This window comes from Monodon monoceros, unplaced genomic scaffold, assembly GCF_005190385.1.
Source record: "Monodon monoceros isolate NGI ecotype Baffin Bay Population unplaced genomic scaffold, NGI_Narwhal_1 Super_Scaffold_21, whole genome shotgun sequence".
Classification (NCBI taxonomy): Eukaryota; Metazoa; Chordata; class Mammalia; order Artiodactyla; family Monodontidae; genus Monodon; species Monodon monoceros.
The window spans coordinates 40771160-40787231 of record NW_021703778.1 but is presented as its reverse complement, the minus strand read 5'-3'; the positions used below and the strand labels follow the sequence as shown (position 1 = coordinate 40787231).

At 39.9% G+C, this 16072-nt stretch overlaps 1 protein-coding gene across 1 annotated transcript in view; it reads left to right on the top strand.

Annotated features, from left to right (window-relative positions):
* The window catches only part of AGBL1 (ATP/GTP binding protein like 1), a gene marked incomplete at its 5' end in the record, with an annotated part of 782586 nt that overhangs the window by 62740 nt on the left and 703774 nt on the right, over nt 1-16072 (top strand). The window contains one exon of the mRNA XM_029237077.1: nt 10204-10241. Within this exon, the coding sequence (XP_029092910.1) occupies nt 10204-10241 (38 nt within the window). The remainder of the gene's footprint in view (nt 1-10203; nt 10242-16072) is intronic.

The following is a 16072-nucleotide window of genomic DNA, read 5'->3' as shown; positions in this document are numbered from 1 at the left end:
TTCTGCTGGGTGGCTGGTGTAATTGCCAGATGCTGGAGTCAGACAGAGTTGAGGGGAAGTTCCAGCTCTGCTGCTTTCTAATGTTACTTCAGGTGGGTTAATTTACCTTGAATAGTCTCTTCATCTATAAAATGGGAATTGTTATGGGAAATAAGTTAGCTAATGTTACTTCTCATAGCAAGTCGTCAAGAAATCCTGTTATCTCCAAATTCAAAACATATCCATGTTCTTCTTGAGAAGATCCCTCTAGTTGTACCCTGAAGAACAGTTTGAAGGGACCTAGAGTGAATATGGATGCATCAGTTTTGGGGCTATAGCAGTAGTTAGGTGACTGCTGACATTTAGGTGATTAATATTCATTTAGATTTTCTTTAATTTTTTAAAAACAGAGTTTTCTAGCTTTCAGTGTAAAAGGCTTGAGTTTCTTTTATTAAATTTATTACCAGGAATTTTATTCTTTTGCTGCCGTTATAAGTGAGATTGCCATTTTAAATCTCATTTTTGAACTATTCATTGCTAGTTTACAGGAATACAATTGATTTTTGAATATTGATTGCAGAACTTATTAGTTCTGATAGTTCTTTAGTGGATTCATTTACTTTCTATATATAAGACCCAACCGTCTATAAATAAGATAGTTTTACTCCCTCTTTTCCAATCTGCATGCCTTTCCTTCCTCCCTTCTTTCCTTCCTTCCTTCCTTCTTTCCTTCCTTCTTTCCTTCCTTCCTTCCTTCCTTCCTTCTTTCCTTCATTCCTTCCTTTGTTCCCTCCTTCCTAAATGCCCTGGTTAGAACCTCCAGTACGATGTTGAACAGAGGTGATGAAAATGGATATCCTTATTTTGTTCCTGTTCATAGAAGGAAAGCATTCAATCATCTTTCTCCATTAAGTATCATGTTAACTATTGGTTTTAAGTAGATCCCTTTATCAGGTGGAGGAACTTATCTTCTATCCCTAGTGTGTTGAGTATTTTTATCATGAAAGCGTAATGGATTTTATCAAACACTTTTTCTGTGTCTATTAAAATGATAATATGGTTTTTATTCTTTATTTTATTATTACGGTGGGTTATTACATTGATTGATTTTCAGATGTTCAACCAACCCTGCATTCCTGGGAGAAATCCCACTTGACCATTGTCTATAACATTTTTTACTCATTGCTCTATTTGGTTTGCTCCACAAAGCTCTCTACTGCTTTCTACTCTGGTCTGTCTCTGGTTTCTACTCTTGCTTCCTTAGAGTCCTTTTCTCTTTTGAAAAATAGAGCAGTCAAATAAATCTTCTTAAAACATGTTAGATCATTGCTCAAAATCCTGTAGTGAATCCCTCACTTGGAGTGAAGGGAAAGCCGTTAGAGTGCTTACCAGGCCCTACGTGAATAGTTCCCTGTTACTCCTCACCCCAGCTCCTGCTCCTCTCCTCTCATCTGTTTTGGCTCCAGCAGCCCTGGCCAACTTGCTCTTCTTTGAACAGGTCAGGCCAATTGTCATTTTAGAGGGTCTGAACATGCTTCCTTCTGGTATTCATATAGCAACTTTCTTCCCTCCTTCATGCCTTTGCTCAGAGTTTCCCTTCTCCATGAAGCCTACTGTAGCCAAAATTGCAACCCAGCCCTGTGCATCTTATCTCTTTACCTTGTTCTTACTTTTCTTTTTTTTTCCCTCATAGCATTGACCACATTTTAGAATGCTAATTTAATGTATTTCTCAAAAATACTGATTACCTATTAACTATTTCTTTCACCCTAACCCTTTTGAGTGCAAGAATCTTTGGTTTATTAGTTTATCCCAGCACATAGTAAGTGCTCAGTAAATACTTGTTGAATGAATGGACAGTGTATATAAAGCTCCTAGACCAGGGCCTGGTATTTGGAAAAGGTTCAGCAAATATTCGATGGTGTTCTGTATTCAAATACTATTAAATGGTGGGGGTAGAATAAGGCAAAGCAAAATGTTTTCTGTTTTCTGGAGTTTGCAGGCTGGAAGAGGAGACAGACATTAATAAAATAATCATGAAATGAGTGAAGAATTACAAACTGAATTGAGCAATTAAAAAGGGTGGGTTGTGAAGGATGAACACACCAATTAGAGGGCCTGGACCTAGGCTAGGGGTCACAGAAGTCTTTCCTAAGGAAGTGACACCTGAGTTAGGATGTGAAGGAGGAGGGGAAGGTCTAGAGCATTTTAGGCTGTGTCATTAGCAAGGACAAAGGACAAGTTATGGGAACATGTTCCAAAGCTTGGAAAAAGCCAGAAGGGCAGAACCACAGAGAGTAAGAGGGTGGTATGAAGCTAGGCTGGAGCAGGTGACAGGAGCCAGACTTTGTAGGTCTCCTAGACTATGTTTTAGGATTTGGATTTTTATCCAAGAGTGGAAGTGGGCATGGGAGTGGCAATGTGAGGGTGCCTCAATCAGATGTTCTTGGGACGATCACTCTAGTTGCAGCTGAAAGAACAGTTTGAAGGGGTCCTAGAGTTGATATGAATAGATTCATTGTGGAATTTCACAGTAGTTAGGTGAGAGATATTTGGTTGATTTTAATTTATTCCATTAACTTATGCTCAACTATATTTTCTTTTTCCTTTTAATGTTTGAATTTTATTTAATTTATTTTTTTATACAGCAGGTTCTTAATTAGTCATCAGTTTTATACACATCAGTGTATACATGTCAATCCCAATCTCCCAGTTCATCCCACCACCACACCCACCACCCTGCCACTTTCCCCGCTTAGTGTCCATACGTTTGTTCTCTACATCTGTGTCTCAATTTCTGCCCTGCAAACCGGTTCATCTATACCATTTTTCTAGGTTCCACATATATGCGTTAATATACGATATTTGTTTTTCTCTTTCTGACTTACTTCACTCTGTATGACAGTCTCTAGGTCCATCCACATCTCTACAAGTGACCCAATTTCGTTCCTTTTTATGGCTGAGCATTATTCCATTGTATATATGTACCACATCTTCTTTATCCATTCGTCTGTTGATGGGCATTTAGGTTGCTTCCATGTCCTGGCTATTGTAAATAGTGCTGCAATGAGCATTGGGGTGCATGTGTATTTTGGAATTATGGTTTTCTCTGGGTATATGCCCAGTAGTAGGATTGCTGGATCATATGGGAATTCTATTTTTAGTTTTTTAAGGAACCTCCATAGTGGCTGTATCAATTTACATTCCCACCAACAGTGTAAGAGGGTTCCCTTTTCTCCACACCCTCTCCAGCATTTGTTGTTTGTAGATTTTCTGATGATGCCCACTCTAACCGGTGTGAGGTGATACCTCATTGTAGTTTTGATTTGCATTTCTCCAATAATTAGTGATGTTGAGCAGCTTTTCATGTGCTTCTTGGCCATCTGTATATCTTCTTTGGAGAAATGTCTATTTAGGTCTTCTGTCCATTTTTGGATTGGGTTGTTTGTTTTTTTAATATTGAGCTGCATGAGCTGTTTGTATATTTTGGAGATTAATCCTTTGTCCATTGATTCGTTTGCAAATATTTTCTCCCATTCTGAGAGTTGTCTTTTGGTCTTGTTTATGGTTTCCTTTGCTGTGCGAAAGCTTTGAAGTTTCATTAGGTCCCATTTGTTTATTTTTGTTTTTATTTCCATTACTCTAGGAGGTGGATCAAAAAAGATCTTGCTGTGATTTATATCAAAGAGTGTTCTTCCTGTGTTTTCCTCTAAGAGTTTTCTAGTGTCCGGTCTTACATTTAGGTCCCTAATCCATTTTGAATTTATTTTTGTGTATGGTGTTAGGGAGTGTTCTAATTTCATTCTTTTACATGTAGCTGTCCAGTTTTCCCAGCAACAATTATTGAAGAGACTGTCTTTTCTCCATTGTATATCCTTGCCTCCTTTGTCATAGATTAGTTGACCACAGGTGCGTGGGTTTACCTCTGGGCTTTCTACCTTGTTCCGTTGATCTATGTTTCTGTTTTTGTGCCAGTACTATAATATCTTGATTACTGTAGCTTTGTAGTATAGTCTGAAGTCAGGGAGTCTAATTCCTCCAGCTGCGTTTTTTTCCCTCAAGACTGCTTTGGCTATTCGGGGACTTTTGTGTCTCCATACAAATTAAAAATTTTTTTGTTCTAGTTCTCTAAAAAATGCCATTGGTAATTTGATAGGGATTGCATTTAATCTGTAGATTGCTTTTGGTAGTATAGTCATTTTCACAATATTGATTATTCCAATCCAAGAACATGGTATATCTCTCCATCTGTTGGTATCATCTTTAATTTCTTTCATCAATGTCTAATAGTTTTCTGCATACAGGTCTTTTGTCTCCTAGTAGGTTTATTCCTAGGTCTTTTATTCTTTTTGTTGAAATGGTAAATGTTCCGTTAATTTCTCTTTCAGATTTTTCATCATTAGTATATAGGAATGCAAGAGATTTCTGTGCATTAATTTTGTATCGTGCAGCTTTACCAAATTCATTGATTAGCTCTAGTAGTTTTCTGGTGGCATCTTTAGGATTCTCTATGTATAGTATCATGTCATCTGCAAACGATGACGGTTTTACTTCTTCTTTTCCAATTTATATTCTTTTTATTTGATTTTCTTCTATGATTGCCGTGGCTAGGACTTCCAAAACTATGTTGAATAATTGTGGTGAGAGTGGACATCCTTGTCTTGTTCCTGATCTTACAAGAAATGCTTTCAGTTTTTCACCATTAAGAATGATGTTTGCTGTGGGTTTGTCGTATATGGCCTTTATTATGTTGAGGTAGGTTCCCTCCATGCCCATTTTCTGGAGAGTTTTTATCAGAAATGGGTGGTGAATTTTATCAAAAGCTTTTTCTGCATCTATTGAGATGATCATATGTTTTTTATTCTTCAATTTGTTAATAAGGTGTATCACATTGATTGATTTGCATATATTGAAGAATCTTTGTATCTCTGGGATAAATGCCACTTGATCATGGTGTGTGATCCTTTTAATGTGTTGTTGGATTCTGTTTGCTAGTATTTTGTTGAGGATTTTTGCATGTATATTCATCAGTGATATTGGTCTGTAATTTTCTTTTTTTGTAGTATCTTTGTCTGGTTTTGGTATCAGGGTGATGGTGGCCTCATAGAATGAGTTTGGGAGTGTTCCTTCCTCTGCAATTTTTTGGCAGAGTTTGGGAAGGATGGGTGTTAGCTCTTCTCTAAATGTTTAATAGAATTCACCTGTGAAGCCATCTGGTCCTGGAATTTTATTTGTTGGAAGATTTTTAATCACAGTTTTAATTTCATTACTTGTGATTGGTCTGTTCATATTTTCTGTTTCTTCCTGGTTCAGTCTTGAAAGGTTTTACCTCTCTAAGAATTTGTCCATTTCTTCCAGGTTGTCCATTTTACTGGCATAGAGTTGCTTGTAGTAGTCTCTTAGGATGCTTTGTATTTCTGCAGTGTCTGTTGTAACTTCTCCTTTTTCATTTCTAATTTTATTGATTTGAGCCCTCTCCCTCTTTTTCTTGATGAGTCTGGCTAATTGTTCATTGATTTTTTTTATCTTCTCAAAGAACCAGCTTTTAGTTTTATTGATCTTTGCTATTGTTTTCTTTGTTTCTATTTCATTTACTCCTGCTCTGATCTTTATGATTTCTTTCCTTCTGCTAACTTTGGGTTTTGTTTGTTCTTCTTTCTCTAGTTCCTTTTGGTGTAAGGTTAGATTGCTTATTTGAGATTTTTCTTGTTTCTTGAGGTAGGCTTGTATAGCTATAAACTTCCCTCTTAGAACTGTTTTTGCTGCATCCCATAGGTTTTGGATCATCGTGTTTTCATTGTCATTTGTCTCTACGTATTGTTTGATTTCCTCTGATTTCTTCAGTGATCTCTTGGTTATTTAGTAACATATTGTTTAGCCTCCATGTGTTTGTGTTTTTTATGTTTTTTCCCCTGTAATTCGTTTCTAATCTCATAGCATTTCGGTCAGAAAAGATGCTTGATATGATTTCAATTTTCTTAAATTTACTGAGGCTTGATTCGTGACCCAAGATGTGATCTATCCTGGAGAATGTTCCGTGTGCACTTGAGAAGAAAGTGTAGTCTGCTGTTTTTGGATGGAATGTCCTATAAATATCAATTAAATCTATCTGGTCTATTGTGTCATTTAAAGCTTGTGTTTCCTTATTAATTTTCTGTTTGGCTGATCTGTCCATTGGTGTAAGTGAGGTCTTAAAGTCCCCCACTATTATTGTGTTACTGTCAATTTCCTCTTTTATAGCTTTTAGCAGTTGCCTTATGAATTGAGGTGTTCCTATGTTGGGTGCATATATATTTATAATTGTTATATCTTCTTCTTGGATTGGTCCCTTGATCATTATGTAGTGTCCTTCCTTGTCTCTTGTAACATTCTTTATTTTAAAGTCTCTTTTACCTGATATGAGTATTGCTACTCCAGCTTTCTTTTCATTTCCATTTTCATGGAATATCTTTTCCATCCCCTCACTTTCAGTCTGTATGTGTCCCTCGGTCTAAAGTGGGTCTCTTCTAGACACCACATATATAGGTCTTATTTTTGTAACCATTCAGCAAGACTGTGTCTTTTTTTTTTTTTTGCGGTATGCAGGCCTCTCACTGCTGTGGCCTCTCCCGTTGTGGAGCACAGGCTCCAGACGTGCAGGCTCAGCAGCCATGGCTCACGGGCCTAGTCGCTCCGTGGCATGTGGGATCTTCCCAGACTGGGGCATGAACCTGTGTCCCCTGCATCGGCAGGTGGACTCTCAACCACTGCGCCACCAGGGAAGCCCAAGCCTGTGTCTTTTAGTGGAGCATTTAATCCATTCACGTTTCAGGTAATTATCGATATGTGTGTTCCTATGACCATTTTCTTAATTGTTTTGGGTTTGTTTTTGTAGGTCCTTTTCTTCTCTTGTGTTTCCCACTTAGAAAAGTTCCTTTAGCAGTTGTTGTAGAGCTGGTTTAGTGGTGCTGAATTCTCTTAGCTTTTGCTTGCCTGTAAAGCTTTTGATTTCTCCATCGAATCTGAATGAGATCCTTGCTGGGTAAAGTAATCTTGGTTGTAGGTTCTTCCCTTTCATCACTTTAAGTATATCATGTCACTCCCTTTTGGCTTGCAGAGTTTCTGCTGAGAAATCAGCTGTTAATCTTATGGGAGTTCTCTTGTATGTTATTTGCTGTTTTTCCCTTGCTGCTTTCAATAATTTGTCTTTGTCTTTAATTTTGCCAATTTGATTACTATGTGTCTCAGCCTGTTTCTCCTTGGGTTTATCCTGTATGGGACTCTCTGTGCTTCCTGGACTTGGGTGGCTATTTCCTTTCCAATGTTAGGGAAGTTTTCGACTCTAATCTCTTCAAATATTTTCTTGGGTCATTTCTCTCTCTCTTCTCCCTCTGGGACCCCTATAATGTGAATGTTGTTGCATTAACAGCCAGAGGCCTCTTAGGCTGTCTTCATTTCTTTTCATTCTTTTTTCTTTATTCTGTTCCTTGGCAGTGAATTCCACCATTCTGTCTTCCAGGTCACTTATCCGTTCTTCTGCCTCAGTTATTCTGCTATTGATTCTTTCTAGTGTATTTTTCATTTCAGTTATTGTATTGTTCATCTCTGTTTGTTTGTTCTTTAATTCTTCTAGGTCTTTGTTAAACATTTCTTGCATCTTCTCAGTCTTTGCCTCCATTCTTTTTCCAAGGTCCTGGATCATCTTCACTATCATGATTCTGAATTCTTTTTCTGGAAGGTTGCCTATCTCCACTTCATTTAGTTGTTTTTCTGGGGTTTTATCTTGTTCCTTCATCTGATACATAGCCCTCTGCCTTTTCATCTTGTCTGTCTTTCAGTGAATGTGGGTTTTGTTCCACAGACTGCAGGATTGTAGTTCTTCTTGCTTCTCTCCCATCTTTGGCTAATGTGACACTTACCATGTATTTTCTGCTATATCATGTCACTGTTTGGATTCATGTTTATTTATTGTGTTATCATCCTATTAGCTGCCTTCTAGAGGGTTGAGATCTGGGAGTCACCTTGAATCTTCCTCGCAACATCAAAGAGTAACTGAGCCAGATTGACACTGTCCTCTAAACCAGTTATTCTCAAAGGTTAATATGCGTATGAATTATCTGCTAGAATAAATGTACTGATTCAGCAGGCCAGAAATGGGGCTTGAGAGTCTGCATTTCTGTTTGGCTCTCGGGAAATATGAAGCTGCAGGTGGGAGACCCATGCTTTGAGTAGCAAGACTCTAAACTACCCTTTAACCCCTCTCTCTTCCTTCTTCCTCTACGTCACTCTTTTGGCTGGGGACCCTGTTACCTCAGATCCTCCTAACTGACCTGCCTGCAGCCTGTTCTTCCCCACCACCAGTGTATCCCTTATAAAACTATTATCTAACAGAGCCCTACCTCCATGGTGAACTCGCCCAAACAAATGTGCCACGCAAATCGGAAATGCAGAGTTGCCCTAAGACCTGACCTGTGATCTAAGGACCTGGCTAAGTATTTTGCTTGGGACATCCCCATTCTTTCTTTTCCTGCTTCTGTGGTTTCCTTCTTCTCTGCTAACCTCCTCTGATGAACTCAATATGGCTACTCTACTTTTCCCCAAAGTACTGATTTTCATTTTGTCCCAACCCAAGCCAGGCCCTCTGCACTGTGGCTCACGGATTTTCCACACTGGCTTGGGCTGCCAGCAGCACCTTCAAAGTGCCCTTTCTTAAATCCACTGTTGCCCCACTGTTAGGGAACCGTTGGCCAAAACTGCCCGCCTTAGCCAGGCGTGATGGTAACCACTTGCATGAGTTGTCTCGCAGCAAGAGACAACTTTGTCTCCTTGGACATTCATTTCCAAGTGTTAGACAAGAAGGGGTCCCCTTCTCGGGGCCTTGGAAGAGGTCCTCCTTCCTGCAACAGCACTATGTCGTGTTACAAAAGAGCGTAGCTGAGTAAGCTGAAAGTTGACTAGAGGAAATCATGGTTGGGAAGGAGAAATGATGTAGTCTATCGGTGAAAACTAGCCTTGCCTTCTTTACGACTGCAGGTTGTTTGGATCTCACAGAGCTGGGGGTCATCCCAGACACGGGTTTGCATCAGTGAGTTTCAGGCCACTGCTTTGCAGGATTCCCTCGTGGGTTATGGGAAGCAGTAAGGTTTCAAGTGCCTACTTTCTGTTTTAGTTTATTTTTATTCATTCCTTTGTTATTATTATTATTTTAGTGTCAGCTCTGTTGCTCAATAGTAAATAATATATTGCAAAGAGAATTGTCCCTTATCAACTGGGCAGAGACCAGGGCAAAGAAAGTACCGAGAGAGATTCTGGAGAACAATGGATGTGGAGGAAGCAAAGATGGGAAGTGAGATTCCTGGGTTTGGGGCCCAGTTCTGCTCACATGTCTGTATAATCTTGGAAGGGTGATCTAGCCTCTTTGGCCTGTTCCCCCAGTTCTCAGAAGGGTGCTGGGGACATATCACTGTTTAACAGGCCTTAAGGATAAGTTAGTAGGGCTGTGCAGAATACTTCTATTCTTTAATTTAAAAAGTACACATTCTCCCTCCCACAGTGTCCCCAGTGCCATGAAGTTTTCCTCTGCCCTGTAAGGGGGTCTTTGTGTGACCTTCCCAGGCTCAGGGAGTAGACTGAAGGGTCACTAAGACCTGAGCCAAATGCATTTTCATTCTATATGCCTCCCCTCACTGCAAAGGCTGTCAAATTCCTTCATGGAAGAAAACAATGAATTTGGAAGGAAAATGCAATGTAACCATTTTTTACCCTAAGGAACCAGCTTCGCTTTCCAATGTGTGAGTGTTTTCTAGTGTGTTCCCAGGGCCGTGAGTGTTTCAAGAAGTTCGCAGTGCACTGCTGTACCCACTCAACCTCCAAGTCTCACCCCCTCCCAACCCGTTCTCCAGAGTCCCCAGGGTTTCCAGGTATAAATCAAGGGACTGCCAGAGCTCTGGCTGGAAGGAGCACAGCGTGAGGAGGTTGGTGGAAGGTGGGAGGCAAGAGGAAGGGACTCCCTTTCAGCAGAGGAAAGGACTCTTGAGACCCATTTGCAAGACAGACAATTCACTCAGCGTGATTTCTACATTTGTGCCCCTTTAATGGTCAACAGTAGAATCAATGGAATGCCTGCTACCTGGTTAATAATGGGGCAGTTAGGTGGCAGCAATGAGACGGCCAGCTATGGGATCCATGGGCTGACAAAAAGACCATTGAACATTGACTTTTCCACTTTTCTTTCTCTTTCCCCAGGGCAGCCACTGAAGTTCTGGCAGCATTGCTGAAATCCAGTAAGTGCCCCTTTTGAAACGTGGTTATTTCTTTCCCCTCTGAGTTCAGTGAAAGATGCTCTTCTGTCTCCATGGCTCATTTTCAACCTGGAAGGCAATAGAGCCATTCCTGGATCTTTGGGGTGAGATGGAGGATATTACGGCTGCTCTAACTCGGGGCTGCAAAGAGAGAGTTAACCTCTCCCTCTGTGGAGGTGCCATTCATAATGCTGCCAAGACAATTGACTCTAACTGGAGTATGTTGTCTACTGCAGACCCGAGGAACTCTCCAGCTGCTTCTAATTGGACCAGCAGCTTTTAAGGACTGCTGGAATAAACTGCAGGTTCCAGTGGGATTGTCCTATGCAAGAAAAGTTTATGACAGTGGGTGGGAAGCATGATTCTTGCCTTTGATTCACAACTCAGCTAGTGACTATATTCTTGGGCAGATGGGGTGTTGGAATCGCTTGGACAGTGTAGATGCTGATAACAAATTTATATTAAAAAATTGGCTCTTTTCTCAGTTACTTGAGTGATTGCAAAAGAATAGCTCTGGGAGTCTGAATAATTTGAGAATTTTTTTGTGTGTTTGCCTTGTAGCTCTGGTCTAATTACATTGGGAGTCAATTTCATGTGTGCAATATAGTAGAAGGCACCATGCACTTGGGAGTGAAGAAGTTTCAGCTTAATGTTTTTATTTTTTTCCCCTCCTTACCTCTTCATCTATTTTAATTTGGCATCTTGGAAACCAGCTGCTTCAATTGTGATATTTGTTTCTCTATAGGGAGCCCGAGGCATGTGGGTAATAGGTGAACTTTAATAAAACTTACAAATAAATAAATAAAAATCAAAACACCTTCTCCCCCAACCATGTATCTCTGTCAACTCTAAGTGCAGAGAAAGAGTCACATCACATAGTGCTTCCGTTTTTAGACTGAAAAAATAATTGAAGCTTGAATTCATTTGGTTTGTTGGAACTTGATACAGTACACAAGTCTATCCACAGCTGTCTGACCTGCAGGGAGAGTGAAGGTGGTTAGAGCAGGTTGGGGGAGTGAAGAGTGAGGGGTGTTAGGAAGCCCTTGAGATAGGAGGGGGAGAGAAAGTGTTACCTGCGGGTTATGGGGAGAGAACGGTTCATTCTCCATACTGAACTTGACTCAGGTTTGGCATCTGGGTTTTCATTAGTTACCTGCTCACTCTGTCTGCTCACCTGATTATATAACACCAGGTGTTTGAGGAAACAAGGTGAGGAAGTTCTTGGATTGCAGGAAGTAAAGATGCTGAGAATGGCTGGGTAAGCCAGCCGGCGAGTGCTGTGCCTTAGGAAAGTAGCTTTACTCCTGTATCCTCCCTGCCCAGCTTTGGCAGTAGAGGCCTGATGTTTCATGGGGACAGAGCCCTGCTAGTGTTATCAAATGCAGGGTGTGGGGGTCCCGCTGCTTGCTGCTTACAAAATCAATTACACACTTGCAAATGTTGGTAGAAAGGAAAGATGCCTTTAATCAGGATGCTGGCAATCTGGGGAGATGGTACACTCAGCCTACCCCCAAAACCACCTCTGAAGATTCGTCCAGGATACTTTTAAAGGGAAGGAGGGAAGTAATCTCAGTTAGTCACTGAGATAGGGGGTCAGAATCATCACCATCCCTCACTGTGTGCAGGCTTGTAGACTTCTGGTGATCTTTCTCTAAGATGTTACCTTGTTCATGCAGTTTGGTCATACAGTCTGTTCGGGAGATTACTGACGGGGAAGCTAGGGAAGAGATCTGGTCATCTGTTAATTACTTATTCTTCATTTCTACTTCTTTGATCTATGGAAAGAACCGATGAGTTAGGCAAGGTATTGTGTGATTAAAAGATTTGAAAGATGTACTTGGGCCGGAGATGGTAGAGAATTGGGGTGCCTGATTTAAAAATTAGTTAAACGGTGCAAGCGAACTTATTCACAAAAGTGATATAGAGTCACAGATGTAGAAGACAAACTTATGGTTACCAGCAGCGAAAGGGTTGGGGAGGGATAAATTGGGAGATTGGGATTGACATATACATACTACTATACATAAAATAGATAACTAATAAGGACCTACTGTATAGCACAGGGAACTCAATAATCTGTAATGACCTATATGGGAAAAGAATCTAAAAAATAGATTGGATATATGTATATGTGTAACTGATTCACTTTGCTGTACACCTGAAACTAACACAACATTGTAAATCAACTATATTCCAATAAAAATACAAAAAAATATTAGTTACAATCTAGCTTTGCTAAAGTGATGAGAAAGTGGCTTCCTGCTGAGAGCAGTTTCCTGCAAAGAGCTGTTTACACTAGCTGAGAAAGGCTGACTTATTTTTCTACCCATACACACACACCCCTGAAGCTCAGAGCTGAGTGTCCTGATACACCAGGTGTAAAAATCTGAATGTAGTCACATGACAGTTATTAACTATTTCTGTGTAAAACATGATGCATGGGCCCAGGAGGAACCAAGAGCCAGTGCAAATGCTGTCTGATTCAGGCTTAGAGCATTAACTGGGTTTCCAACGTGCTAGTTGTGCTTAGCAAATGGAGTACACTGCACTAGGGGCTCAGTTTTAGAGTTTCTAACTTCTGCTCTCCCTCCAGAGCTCAGCTCAGACCTCATTCCCTCTGAAAACACTTTCCCTGGCTACCAAGACCAGGCTAGATGCCCCTCCTCTATGCTCCCATAGGCTCTCCCAACACAACATTGATTACGCTGCATTGAATTTGCTGTTGCCCATCTCTCCCGGCAGATTGCAAACTTTTGAGGGCAAGGGTCATCTTTGCTGATTGTTGTATTACTTGCATCAGCACAATAAAAAGCCTAAAATAAATATTTGTGTCCTAAATGTTTAAGTGAATGAATGATTTATAATATCTACATGTATAAAAAAGGCAATACCGCCCTCTACTACCCTCTACTACTGAATCCAACGACCCATGCATAGAACCAATGATATTAGTTCTAATCTCTGTTTAACTATACAAATAGACTGTCAGGGAAATGATAGCCTGCCATCCTCCACATATAAAACAAGTTTTATTGTCGCATTAGAAGGATGTATAGGGTTATTTGCTAATTCTGCTGAGCTGTCCACATAGACTTTTGTCTGAGTCTCAGGTTCATCCTAACACTGGATGAGAGAGCTGGATGAGAACTTCTCTTCTTTCTACCACTAAATACTCAGCCTTCATGTCTATCAGGGTTTCTCAACCTTAACACCCTTGCATTGTGAACTGGTTAATTCTTAGTTGTTGAGGCCTGTCCTGTGCATTTTGGAATGTTTAGCAGCATCCCTGGCCTTTTCTCACCAGGTGACATTGCCAGTTATAATGACTAAGATTTGTCTTTAGACACTGCTAATTGGCCCCTGGGATGTCAAAATTGCCTCCTTCTGAGAATCATTGTTGCATATTTGACCACACATCAGCTGACACTCATTCAGGGTTTCAGATGATCCCTCCCAAATACCTTTATTGGTATTTCATAGAAATGCTCTTCTTGCATAATTGATCTTAAATTCCCCAGCACTGGTGTCATTCCTGTGGGTTCACATGAAGTAAGAATACGATGGCAGAAAGTCTTTATGAACGTGCAGAAGTTACTTGGGAGGGAGCAGGTTCTCAAGATCTAGAGGATCTTAGAACAAGGACAGCAGAAATTTCCATTACAAGTGCCAGCTCCCATGTGTGGGTAGAAGGATTCTGAGATCATATTTGAGCTCAGCAGGCAAGAGGGCTGTTTTTTCTTTTTTAAATTTATTTTTTATTGAAGTATAGGTGATGTACAGTATTATACAAGTCACAGGTATACAATATAGTGAGTCACAATTTTTAAAGGTTATACTCCATTTATAGTTATTATGAAATATTGGCTATATTCCCTGTGTTGTAAAATATATCTCTGTAGATTATTTTATACCTAAAAGTTTGTACCTCTTAATCTCATACCCCTATACTGCCCCTCCCCACTTCCCTCTCCCTACTGGTAACCACTAGTTTGTTCTCTATATCTGTGAGTCTGCTTCTTTGTTTTTATATTCACTAGTTGGTCGTATTTTTTTTTTTTAGATTCCACATATAAGTGATAGCATACAGTATTTGTCTTTCTCTGTCTGACTTATTCATTTAGCATAATGCCCTCCAAGTCCATACAAGTTGCTGCAAACGGCAAATTTTCATTCTTTTTTATGGCTGCATAGTATTCCATTGTATATGTATATACCACATCTTCTTTATCCATTCATCTGTTGATGGACACTTAGGTTGCTTCCATATCTTGGCAATCATAAATAATGCTGCTATGAACATTGGGATGCATGTATCTTTTTGAATTAATGTTTTTTTTTTCTTTTTGGATATATACCAGGAGTGGAATAGCTGGGTCATATGGTAGTTCTATTTTTAGCTTCTTGAGAAACCTCCATACTGTTTTCCACAGTGGCTGCACCAGTTTCCACAAACAATGTAGGAAGGTTCAAGAGTGCTGTGTTTAAATAGCAAAGTCTTCCATGGATTTGGGAAGGAGCAGTTGCCATCTTTGTTCTACCAGCCTAACCAAAGTATTGTGTGGCATGTAAGGTCTGGGTATGGATGGTACCACTGCACTTAGGCTGGGGTTGCTGTGGGGGAGATGAGTGTCATGGAATTCTCTAGTTGCCTTCAAATGCCTTCATGTATAAGTAAGACTTGACATCGAATGTCTGTCAGTTTACATCCCAGATGAGTTTGTGTCCACTGAACCTAAATGCAGGAAGTCAGTTTCTGTCTAAAATTCAAGGCCTCACCATCTGGCACTGATATCTGGGAATATTTATGTGAACCTTTATCTCCTGAAAGCAAACTCTTTTTAGCTGGTGATTATTCTGGCCTTGATATCAGTATAAAAGTTGGCCATTTTAGTATATCTCTATAATTGCATTACAAAAGGAGAACATTCTCCAGTTAAAATAGAGCCAGAAGGACATATCTACTACCTTGGGGGCAGTAAACATGGGTGGGCTTGTGAATCTTAGGTCAACAAGGCCCTATGACGTAGTGGGTGGTGGGACGAAATCCTCACCAGTAACAGGGAGAGCAGGGCTGAGGGATCTGGGAGCCTTGGAGCTGCCCACCATAACAACAGAAAGAAAGGGAAAGAGCACCAGGTTGCATTAGAACAATTTTGTTATTTTGTCTCAGCCCTTTCTTCCATCAAGTAGCTATTGCATGAGAAGCCAATGTAGGAAAGGTAGATGGCGGACAGAGAGAAACGAACCAAAAGACAGCTCTCATCTCTTTCCTTTTCCGAGGAACAGCATGCAAAATAAAGCCTTGGGAGTCCTAGGCCTCTTTTCCAATTATTTCCGAAATTTAGAATCCTAAAAATTAAAGTCATTGCTCATTCAAGGGTCCTTTTTGTATGGATGTGGGCTAGAATGGTCTAATCCAGATTCCATACTTTTACTGTATCAGTTCCCCTCTCTCTACCTATGCATGTGCAAACACTAAATTTTCCTGTATTGAAATCTTTGCTCTTTAATCTTTATCCTGCACAAAAACATTTAGCTTTTTATTACCAAAACTTAATAAGACTTTGATTAATAAATAATGCTTCTATTGCAGGCAATTTTTTCTCTAATTAATAAAAATAAGACATGGTCCTTTGCCCCTGTCCCTTTTTTTTAAAAAAAATTTATTTCTTTACTGAAGTATAGTTGATTTACAATGTGTTCATTTCTGGTGTACAACAAAGTGACTCAGTTATACACATATATACATTCTTTTATTTATTCCTTTGCATTGTCGTTTATCCCAGGATATTGAATAGAGTTCCCTGTGTAAT